At 38.1% G+C, this 12,079-nt stretch overlaps 2 protein-coding genes across 8 annotated transcripts in view; one reads left to right on the top strand and one right to left on the bottom strand.

Annotated features, from left to right (window-relative positions):
* The window catches only part of CMSS1 (cms1 ribosomal small subunit homolog), a 381,638-nt gene that overhangs the window by 142,106 nt on the left and 227,453 nt on the right, over positions 1–12,079 (top strand). For 2 of the 5 annotated variants that reach the window (XM_045036811.1, XM_045036810.1), the window contains exon 2: positions 10,936–11,037. The exons of the other annotated variants lie outside the window; for them this stretch is intronic. In XM_045036811.1, the coding sequence (XP_044892746.1) occupies positions 10,936–11,037 (102 nt within the window). The remainder of the gene's footprint in view (positions 1–10,935; positions 11,038–12,079) is intronic. 5 annotated transcript variants of the gene reach the window in all.
* Positions 1–12,079, bottom strand: part of FILIP1L (filamin A interacting protein 1 like) — a 303,314-nt gene that overhangs the window by 136,093 nt on the left and 155,142 nt on the right. Inside the window, exon 1 of one of the 3 annotated variants that reach the window (XM_045036807.1) lies at positions 10,995–11,173. The exons of the other annotated variants lie outside the window; for them this stretch is intronic. The gene's annotated coding sequence lies outside the window, so the exon portion shown is untranslated. Of the gene's footprint in view, positions 1–10,994; positions 11,174–12,079 lie in introns of those variants that run through there. 3 annotated transcript variants of the gene reach the window in all.

The raw sequence follows: 12,079 nt of genomic DNA on the forward strand, positions 1-12,079 counted from the left end.
TATAGACTGTTGATCTTAAAAATTAAGGGTGTTTTTGTTTGTTTGTTTGTTGTTGTTTTTTAATTAGTGCCATAAGAGCCTTCATGTAGCCAGCCTATTCTCTTTGGTACAGGTTACCATACAACATGATTACTTTCAGGTGAGAAACTGTTGCAGTTTAACTTAGTTGGGGCCTCATGATGAGGCCTGCACCCAGAATATTCTCTTTTTTAACCTTCAGTAGAGACTGCTGCTCTAGCACATTGGCTATAGTTTTTTTGTTTTAAATTGGGATTTTCTACCTTTTTTAATGTTTATTTAATTTTGAGGGAGAGAGAGAGAGAGACAGAGTACAAGCAGGGGAAGGGTAGAGAGAGGGAGACACAGAATCCAAAGCAGGCTCCAGGCTCTGAGTTGTCAGCACAGAGCCCCATGCGGGGCTTGAACTCACAGACCGCAAGATCATGACCTGAGCCGAAGTCAGCCGCTTAACCAACTGAACCACTCTGGTGCCCCATTGGCTATAGTTTTTCAATAGAAGTTTGCTGGCTGTATAATGTAAAGCACTAAATTGCCAAGTGTGGGCACTTTTTCCATCAGGGGAATACAGGTGATTCATTGCACAGGTGCTCACACTTGCCTGCCTTCTGCTATGAGTGCATTATTACTGTTGTTTGAAAAAAATTTTTTCTTACATAAAAAGTAATATGTGTGAAGCACTGAAAGTGGCCAAGTAATCATAAAGAATAAAATTTTAAAAATGTATCCTTGGGGCACCTGGATAGCTCAGTTGGTTGAGCATCCAACTCTTGATTTGGATTCAGGTCATGATCCCAAGGTTCTGGGATTGAGCCCTGTGTAGGGTTCTGTGCTAAGCATGGAGCCTGCTTAAGATTCTCTGTCTCCCTCTGTCTCTCTCCCCCATGTGCACATGTGCTCACTCTCTGTTTCTAAAATAAATATTTTTTTAAATGTATCTTTAATCCAGCCATGCTGACGTTTCTACTTTTCATCTTTTTCTATAGTTTCTTGTAGGCTTTCTTCTTTTCTGTGTCCTTTATAATGTGCATGTTGTTTTTGGAACATTATCCATCATCATTATTCTTCCATGCCACAATTTTTAATAGCTGCATAGTACTTCATTGTATGATGGTGCAATTATTAATCATTGTCCTATTACTGAATATTTAATCATCATCTTCAAGATTCTTCCCTCTCTTCTCCCCCACTTTTACTTTAGAGGCCTGTCCCCTATCAATCTAGAAGGGATCCAGAGCTAACAAGGAACCTTAACCACTTATCTAGACTTTAACTGGCTAGAATCCATGAAAACTGTCCTTGGTTCAGAACAATATCTATTTGTTGTTTTAAAGTCATGATTTTAGCCTCAGCAGGATTTAATCACAACTCGTAATTGCTATTCTATCTCCTCTCTAAATTCTTTCACTCCTACCAAATTAAAAATATGAAATTGGTTTGAACACTTTTTAAAAAGTAAAAATTTTCACAATATATGTAAATCAAACCATCATGCTGTATGCCTTAAACTTATACAGTCATATATTTCAGTTATTCCCCAATAAAACTGGGGGAAAAAGAAGGTAAAAAATATAAATATACAAATCATAAGAGACTGTTAGAGTAGACCACTGTACCTCCTCTTGAAGCCCTGAAAGTTGAGAATTTGGAAATGAAATTGGAATTGGAAAATGTACCCAAGTAATTCATCTTTAACGGAAGAAGGACATTTATTTTCACAAATGTTTTTCTCTTCATGCAAGAGACTGCTATTACATTTACAGATTACTTCATTGTGTAGACTTTAATTCAAAAAATGAGAATCGGACTTGGAGAGTATGTTTCAGACAATAGTAAAAGCAAAACTGTATAGACATTGGTGGTGTTAAGATAAATATTTTTTCCTTTTAAGGTAACAGCTTTCTGTTTCCAATCTCTAGAGTGACTGTGTCATCATTTTAATATTCCTTTGTTACCAAAAGATAGTACTTTGTGGGTAAAACATAGTTACCAAGCAATGTACCAAAAGCTAAATTGTTACATGAGCTTAGGATGTGCAGAGAAGGACCAAATTGGCTCAGAAAACGGTCTCAGAATCATAAAACATCATCAGAGTTGGAAGAGCCTGGAGATGGGTTTGCCTAGCTTCTTCCCAGCAGGCACTGGGGCAGGAGCACCTTCTTTGTACAATCTCTCTGACAAACACACATCTGCTCTATGAACACTCATTTTTCATAACTGTATGGTCTTAAAATTTTGGCTAGTTCTTTTAAGATGTGTCCCAAATTCTTTTGCCATTTTATCTCCCAGGATGCTGTCATTAATTGAATGCCATCTGATAATATAAATTATGGTGAGTAAATTTCAAAGACTTGGGAAGAAGATTTCCTAAATATGAAAGCAAGGAAAAATTATCTCCCCAAACTGAACAAATGATCAGAGTGATTTATCATTAAGGGTACAACTAAACAGAGTTTTCCCATTTTAAGCTCCTGGTTCTAGAAGTACTGAGGCTGGGCCTACGAAGAAACCTTAGACTGTATCCCCAAACTCTATTTTGATGTATTAGTACTATTTCTGTTTTTCATAATTGGTAACTAGCTTCTTGCTTATTTAAATGTGCTTTAGGTTTTTGGCCTTCAATTTTTCCCAAATGCTTAGTTATATAGCATGGTTTGATTCTTCATTTAGGGAAGCCAGGAATCCACGACTTGTCTGTATTTTTACCTATAATACTACTTTAAATAGGCCACCTCACCCTCAGTGCCTTTTATCAGTTGAAAGAAGGAAAAATAAACAATCCAATAGCAACCTTGGGCTCCTTCTGGGAGTACTCACATGGCTACATTTTTAAAGTACTTAATGTTTTACTAAAAAGGTACGAAGGAGTATATGGTGCTGAAGTTAGTATTTCCTAATCAGAAAGGCATAATGATATACTCAAAATTTGATTAGAGTTATACAATACATTTGCAGTGGTTCTTTAAGCCATTCTGTAGCTAAAGTATAATTTTTACTTTTTTTTAATTGCATCTGTAGAAATAATTACTTCCTTTGGTATTGGCAATCTCGCCCTCCACAAACAAATCACAGTGATTACTAATGACACACTTAGCAGTGGGTATGCACCATATGCCCACTTGCTGAGAAGAAGGGCAGGTGTCAGGCTGACTTTGGTTGTTGCTGTTTTTTAATTTATAAATGTTCTTAAATATGTCATTAAATATTATCCGGAATAGCTTTTTTATTCCATAATCAAAGGTATGATTCTGCCTTTGACTTATGTATTTTGTTAGGAAGATTGGGGTTAAGGTCATTTTAAGGTGTTAGTCATTGGGCCATTAGGTTAGAGAACAAAAGTTGGTGAAGTTTACAAAGCACTATAAACCAACAAGGAGGCGCCTACTATAATTGCAGATGAGACTTTCTCCACCTTTACTTCCTTATCTAAATCTTCTATTGCTGGTTTTCCTTGTTTCCCTGTTTCATAATATACATCCGAAATAGACTGTCTTACTGGAAAGGAAGAAAACAGGATCAGAATTCCTGCTAGATTTTAGGAACTTGAACATCATCTTATGAGTTCTCCTGACAACTCTTTGGTAGACATCTGATTATTCTCATTTTTACAAATGGGAAAACTAGAACTCAGAAAACTTAAGTAACTTGCCCAAGGTCACACAGTTAAGAAGTGGTTAGCCATGCTTTATGTGTCTTGTTCTTGGGACTTTCTCACTTCTCTTTATTACCTCCTGTTTTCAGTAGTCTCCCCCAGTTCCTTCCCTTGCCTTTCAGCTACAAAATGCTATTCATCAAATAGTATAATTACAGTTTACAATTTTACCGTTCCCAGCAGGAGACAGCCCACAGCTGTGTGAATCTTCCTCCTTAACAGGATTCCTGATATCCACCTCCCCTGACAGAAAGAGGGATAGAAGCAGCCCAGATAATTCTCTTTATACATGTTTAATACAATCACAAAAAGCTGCGTAGTAAATCCTTTTGTTTTTTGCTTTTTAGCTTATTTTATTATTTTTCCCAGTTTTGAGATATAATAGACTTACTATATTTGTTTAAGATGTATAAGTAAATTCTTTATTATCTTGTTTTCCTTTTTTTTTTTCCCCTCATTGAATAGAATGATGAAGACTTAGGTGAATATTCAGAACAAAGCTGTGTTTTGGCTCAGAATTTTAAAAGGAAAGAATGAAAAGAGCTGATCATGAAGATAATAGTGGCCTGAGGGGGAAAGACTGTCAGCCAGGGATTATTACTAAGTGTAACTCTGCCCATAGAAAACTAAAAACTTATTAATAGGACTTTCAAGGTCCTACTCGATCTGGCTCAGAATTTCACCTCATACCTCTCCCTTCTTCACTCTTTCTGCTCCAAATGTGCTGGCTTGCATTTAGTAGCTTATACCTGCCTTTCTCCCTATCACCCCCACCCCCACCCACGCCTCCAACCATCCCTGGGCCTTTGTCCATGTTGTGCTTGGTGCTTAGACCTCTTCCCTCTGTTCTTTACTTGGCTAACTCCTCCCACTCAGCCCTCAACCCTCAGCTCTAGAGACACACACTTGAGAAATCTTCCCTGACCTTTTTGACTAGGTCATAACCCCATTTTACACTCTGGTGACCCCATGACCTCTTTTTTACACCACGTACAGCAACAATTTTACATGTATCTGTATTATCTAAAAAATTTCAGCTTCCCCCACTGGACTGTTAATTCCATGAGTGCAATACATACTCTGTTTGCTCACAATTAGGTTACTGGTACTTTGTACATAGTGCGTAATCGGTCTGTTGAATGAATAAAGAAATCAATCACTCATTGAGTTTGTCTCATCATCAAATGGCCAGATTTTGTTTTAGTCCAGTATCCCTGACAAAATTCACGTGGCCTTAACCCAGCAGAACTCATGTGTTTGCAAAGCTGTTGGATATTAGACATTCAATGGATATAATGGATGTAATGTTGGATATAATGTTTATATCCAGTATTTGTAGATACTCATTGACTGATTGATCCAGCAGGTGCCCTTAGATCAGGAGCCAGCAAACTTTTTCTGGAAAGAGCCAGATAGTACATTTTTTTAGGCTTTGTGGGCCATTTAGTTTCTGTCACGACTACTTACTCTGTCTTGCCAGAAAGCATCCATAGAACAATGCACAAATGAATGGCATGACTGTGTTCCAGTAAGACTTTATTTACCAAAATAACCATATTTTGCTGACCCTTGCCTTAGATGTTGCTATGAAACATTCATGAGGGATGCTATGGAATAAATTGATCTGAAAAAGAGATTCCCCACACCTCTGGATGTTTACAAAGTCAGTATTTATTCCAGAGGGGTATGTATAATTGTGCATAAGACCTAGTGTCCACTCTAAAGCTGTTGAATAAAAATTAAATAGAAGAGATAGATGTGGCACAGGCACCACTAAGGGCTATGAGAGCTGTGATGTTACATAGACCTCAGTCTCCTGTAGATGTGATTTCTTCATTCATTTAATAAGGGGAATAAGGAGCAACTCCTCTTTGACATCTGATGTCTCTGATGTCAAAATTTGTGTCCTAAATCAAACTAGGGCAGTTTCAGTGGAATTATTTTTAGCTTTAGCTAGGTGTCTAAATTATTTTTATAATTAGCAAATTATGGTATTACACTGAGGAATTCAGATATTTTCCTCAACTGTTCTTCAGCATTTTGTCTGTTCAAATCCAGGAAAAAAGGTCTTCTCTTGCTGATTGTACCCCAACCCAGAAATTTCCAACTCTTAGAACCTGTTTAAAGAATTCAGGATCTGAAAAAACAATTCAGAATCTGTGTGGATGCTGGCTAGCTTGGTCATTCTGGAACAGAAGCCACTTGGAATGGATCATTTATATTCTCAGTTTATTAGAGTTACAGTGCTAGAAAAGTCTGTGGTATGGTTCTTCTAGAAATAGATACATAGCTTTTAAACACATAGAACTATACAGGAAGTGCCCATTTCCTCTTCCCGCCCCAGGGTTCCTTATAAGGTCTATGTTTACTGGTTTGTTTTCTGTTTACTAATTTTGAGTGAAGAAGAAAGAAACACTTAGGTTTTTTATTAAATTGTGCATTAATATTCCTAAGAGGAAACATAAGAAACTTTCTCATGTATTGAATTAGAAAAAGTTGAGGTGGTTGAGAATGTTAATCTTTACATTTTGAATTGTTTTTCTGCTGGGAAGTGACAAAGAAAATACTATAAAAGTATACCCCAAAATGGGCAATAGAATTGTAAGTAGATTTGGGAATAATCCAGAATAACATTGTATTAATTCAATGTTGTTATTGAATTGGGTGGTCTGTGAAGGCAGATTTTCCAGCAACGGCTGTGTTTCTTGTGCCAGAACTTTTTTTTTTTAACCATTTTGATGGATATTTTAAAGTAATTCATACTTCCTATTTAAAGTTCAATGTTGTGTATATGGACACATTTGAGATACTAAATAATATCTTTTTGTACTTTGTTTTCTACCTCTATGTCAAATTATAACTAATCATTTATTTGCTCCTCTTACCTGCTTCTACCTCCTACCCTATTTCTAGTTTTTGCGTCTACATGTATCAGGCACAACGAGGTTCTAAGGTGTGAAGTAGTGTTGTTAGTGTGGAGGTTTTGAGAGAGCCATTTGAGGTATAAGTGCTTTTACCGGTTGTCTGAATTGAAATTGTATAAAAATTGTGTCCCAGAAAGGTTGACCTGTCTCTATTTCATGACACCATGGACCATCTTACCTTTGAGTGAGGTCCTAAATCTCCACATTGAAAAGAATAAATCCAACCTGCCTCTTCGAAGAGGACTTTATTAGTATCTTTGTAAGGGCTCTCCCCCTTGTCCTGCTCATGGGAGGGTACTATAAATATCTTTGAAACACTTCTTACTCATCACTTCTACAGGAGGGTACTTTTCACAGATATGAAACTACAGTGATAGCCTTCCTAGGAATTCAGTTAATAATGATCAAGAATTGCCTCAAGCAGCCATCTACATGAGCACTTGGCTAACTTGTTCAGTTATTCCCTTTTATGAGGACTTGTCTTTTTGATGCCCAAATCATCTGCCCATGCTGGAATCAGAAAGCAATAAGGCACACCTCCCACACTGACCTGCTCTCTAGTTAACCATTACCTCCTTTCTCACACAGTCTTCCCCTGAAGTCTTCTTAGAACTCACATTCCATTTTTTGTTGTACTCTTAAGAGAATTATCATGTGACCCTCAGAGGAATAGGAGCTGGCATCTTGGTTTGTAGCAGCCTTAAGCTAAGTAAGCTCTTTATGAGGAGTCGTCTCACTCTGGGAGTATAGGTATTGGTCTTCATATTTTATAGGTGAAGAAATTGAGGCTCAGAGAGGTGATGTACATGCCCAACATCACATAACTGACAAGTATTAGAGCCAGGCTTTTTGCCCACATCATCTGATTCCACAGCCCAGATTCTTTCTAGTACCTTATGGCACCCTCAAGAACAAAAAACAGATTTCATGGCAGATGTGCTTTGAGCCAGTATCTCATGTAATCTTTTCATCTACCCTGTGAGGTAGACATTGTAGTTGTTCTCAGTTTACACACAGACATGTGAAATTAAGTAACCTATTGATGGTGGCCATACATCAGTAAATGGCAGAATCAGAACAGGAACTCACAGGCTACTTGGCCATCAACTTTTCTAAGCCTCAGTTTCCTCAGTGTAGAATGAGAATAATAATGGCACCAATCTGTTAGGATTATTGCAAGGACAAAATGAAATAATCCTTATAAAGTGCTTAGCACAGTGCCTGGCACATCATAAGCCCTCAATAAATGTTAGCTGTGGTTAGTACAGCATAGCTAAGGCAAAATCACTTTGAATACAAAAAATCCCGCAATTCCACTATTTTATTTGACTCTTACAAAGATTGTGATATATCAATAGTAAATGAAAGGGTGTCTTCTCTCACTTAAAACAAAAAGTTAGATCAAGTGCTGGGTAATTTGTCCTTCATCACTAAACTATTACATAAGTAGCTTCAAGGCCCCTTCCAATTCTGTGACTGTACCATTCTAGTGATGGAGAGCTATTTTTTCTATCAAATCTTAACTCAGAACTCAAATCCTCTCTACAGTAATGAAGTGGTATGCTCATACCGAGGACAAAACAGAGCCCATTAGCAAAGCTGAGTGCAGACTTTTGATTTTTCAGAGGGTAAATGACAAGGAGTATAAACAGTGAAGCCTTTGGAGTATTTATTTCTCATGGAAAGATAAGACACCTACAGCATTCTTATGATGGAAGACAAAGCCCAGATAATTGATTTTATTCGCAAAGGCATCTAAGAAAATATTTGTTTTGTGCTTGGTGCCGGGGATAATAGAATACAAGTCGTTATTAAACTGGAATTAGTGGCCCAATTTAAGTCAGGAAACCAGTTTGCCAGAATAGTTCCCAGAAATACTTGAAGACTCTAACGAGGTGTATGCCACAGTCAGAAGGTGTGTTGCTTGTGAAAGTATGTGAAAGGTTTTTTTTTTTTTTTTAAACAGTGGCTGAAAGTCTGCACATTTTTCTTAATGTTTATTTTAGAGAGAGAGCGTGTGTGCGCACAAGCAGGGGAGGGGCAGAGAAAGCAGGACAGAGGATCTGAAGTGGGCTCCACACTGACCATAGAGAGCCCAGTCAGGGCTCAAACTCACCAACGGAAGATCATGACCTGAGCTGAAGTCGGATGCTTAACCTGCTGAGCCACCCCGGCACCCCTTGAAATTTTTTTGTTTCTGTTATGTTCCCCTGGAGCTCTGTTAGTTGTGTCTGCCTAACTGGTGATCATAAAAATTACATCTTCAAGCACTGATGATCAAGATCCTCATTAGTGTAGCCTAGAAGGTAATGAACGACATGGAGTTCCCAATTGCCCCGTTCTTCATTCTCAGTTTACAGATAGGACTGTTAATACCTTAAGCAACGCCCTTGCCAGGAAACTGCACCCCTTCTCACCCCTGAACTAAATGCATCTTCTCTCTTTTCTTGTGTATCCTATTGTAGACGTTTAACATAGAGCTTGCTGCATTGCCTTATGTTTTGTTTACTTGCCTGACTTCCTGACTAGACTCTGGAATCCTTTACTAGGGCTGCACAGTGCCTAGAATTTCAGAGTTGCTTAGTAAATGTTTATTGACCAAATGATTGACCAATGTAAAGAACATATCTTTAAGCTTCCAGTTTCGAATGGGCCCTGACTATCAATAATAGTTTCATTTATCCCTCCTTGCCTCTGCCTCCTAAACCATCATTCTAAACCTTTTGCGCTGTTCCCATTCCCACAGGCCTCTTGCCCTTCACAAATTAGCATCCTTTGTTCCGCCCCTCCCTAAACCACCTCCTTCAAAACCTCTCCCCTCTTTAAACATTTTCCTCTCTTCCTGTCTTATAAGGATCTGTGCTCATCTGAACATAGGCATCTTCTGCAGAATCTTGCCATATCAGATACCTCCTTCCCCTTGTGTGTCTTTAGTTTCTTTTTCATACCAATTCTTTTTCTGTAACTTCGTAACATGTCCAAACATCCCATTTTCTAATAAAATCTTTGCTTTCATGACTTTCCCCACTAATTGCCAGTTTCTCTCCCTAGTTCACATTGCCTGAACTCATACTGTTAGTCTTTTTTTTTTTAAGTTTATTTATTTTGAGAGAGATAGTGCGAGTGGGGGAGGGGCAGAGAGAGAGAGGAGACAGAATCCTAGGCAGGCTCCTTGCTGCTAGCACAGAGCCCGACGTGAGGCTCATACCCATGACACCGTGAGATCATAATCTGAGTCGAAACCAAGAATCGAACGCTTAACCAACTGGGCCCCCCAGGGATCCCATACTGTTAGTCTTTCAACTTCCTGTCCCCTATTTGTACTTCAGCGTCTGCCCTCGCCATTGGTTTCCTAATTTCCAATTTTAGGAACTTCTTGGTTTTCATGTTCCTGGCCATGGATTTAAGAATTCCATACTTTTCCCAGCTATCCAGGCTAGAAATCTTGGTGCCATTTTCCAGTCCCCACTCCCTTCCTAACATACTGCCCTACGTAAGAATAAAAATACTTGTGTTTATATTTGTAAGTTTATTTTTACATGGTATACAAACGATGCTGTATAAAGCAGCAGAGTGATTTGAAAACATTCATCAGGGCATCTGATTTGGCAGTTTGATGTTGGTACAAGCAAAAGGCCAAGCCAGTGAGAAAATACGGAAAATAGTAAAAGTAGTGAATGAACCACATGTGTTGTATGCAGCAGCCTATTCTTAAAAGGTCTGATTTCCGCACATTCTAAGCACTAATAAAAGTATCTAGTTGAAGAAAGACCAACCAAATCAAGACTTGGAGCCAGAATGTTCTGGTTTTTCACAAATGGTTATGACAGTTTTTTTTGAAATGCTAACACAAAATTTACTATTTATGTATGTATACAGGATTCTAATTATGTTTCTGTGTGGTAATATCAGAAGTCTTTAAAGGAACAAAGCAGTGTTTTTAATCACTTCTTCAGTACTGTATATAATTGGGATTTTCCCCCTTCTGGGACCTTCTGTGAACATCTGCAGAGTGGTTCCACCCTAAGTCTGGAAGTTAAGCTGCTATAGTCAGTCTTCCTTTATAAAACTGAGCCATCTGCCCCCTTGATCTGGTTTGCCCCTACTCTGTGAATTTGGCTTTTTTTTTTTTAAATAGAATAAAGAATGTTTAATTTGAATTTAAGGAATAGTAAGAGAAGGGGAAAGTAATCAGCTACCCAAAGTCCATTTTACTTACCCCTACTTGAGCAGAGCCATGAAGATTAGAACTAGGGCTTGTCAGTGACCATGAAGAAGTGGTATGTTACGGAGGTCCATCAGGAAAAGTGCTGACATAGGACTTGATCCTACCTTTCACAGAACTTACAGAGAAAGGACATGTTTGGGAACCAAGAAGAATTGTGCCATGCTGTACGTACCACACAGTAGGAGGAGTCCCAGGAGATAAGTGGCGAACAATGAGTAAGCTTATCATTTCAGAAAATACTTGAAGTGAAGGTTGATTCAAATCTCAGTGTTCATGCAGGGCAGAAAGAGAGCTGGGGGCAGAGTGGGTATAGTGAGGAATAGAGGCATGAACCAGCAAAGCCTGTTTGGAGACCTGCAGAACAGAATGTGGGTCTAGAGCTTGAGGTTGTAGTGAGGATTGTGATGTTATAAAGGAGGCAGAGAAGGGATGGGGAAGACATCAGTATGAACTAGAGAGAGAGCTATACTGGGATTCATCTAGCTTCCTAAGAGGTTTTTACTTTATGCTTAAGGTAGTGGGAAGCCATCAGATGTTTCTAAACAAGTCTTTTTTTAGCTGAAAGGTGGGGATAATGAGCTTGGATTACTGAGTTTTTATGATGAGTCATACTGTTTTAAAAAATATTATCATATGGGGCATCTGGGTGGCTTAGTCAGTTGAGTGTCCCAACTATTGATCTCAGCTCACGTCTTGATCTCAGGGTCATGAGTTCAAGCCCCACGTTCATCTCCATGCTGGGCATGAAGCCTACTTTAAATACACACACACACACACACACACACACACACACACACACACACACAATTGTATAAATATTCAAGCAGTTTGCATTTGCCTCAAACTTTAAATATTCTAAGTTCTGTATAAATATAAAAAGAATGAAGAAGAATTAGTTTATTTCGTTCTTATCTGGTTCTAATTCATTCTATGGGTTGCATCAGTTCTCTGGATTTACTGAATCTTGGTTTTCCAGGTATAATTTTTTTTTTTTTTTTTTTTTTTTTTTTTGGCGGACTGACAAGTTGAATTTAGTAATCCATAGACCAAAATGCTACATCCCATAAAGAGGTCTTGGAAAAATTAGAAACAAAATTAGTTGTAATAAAGACACTTTATTTTTAATAGACTCCAAAGATAGAGCAATAGAGGGTCTCCAATGAATTATCAAAGCAGCTTCCAGAGGATATGGGATAATTGTGTAGAGAACAATTAATGGAAAGGATTGTACTAATGTAATTTTTTTTAGAATTACCC

Source organism: Felis catus, chromosome C2 (assembly GCF_018350175.1).
Source record: "Felis catus isolate Fca126 chromosome C2, F.catus_Fca126_mat1.0, whole genome shotgun sequence".
In the NCBI taxonomy this organism is placed as follows: domain Eukaryota; kingdom Metazoa; phylum Chordata; class Mammalia; order Carnivora; family Felidae; genus Felis; species Felis catus.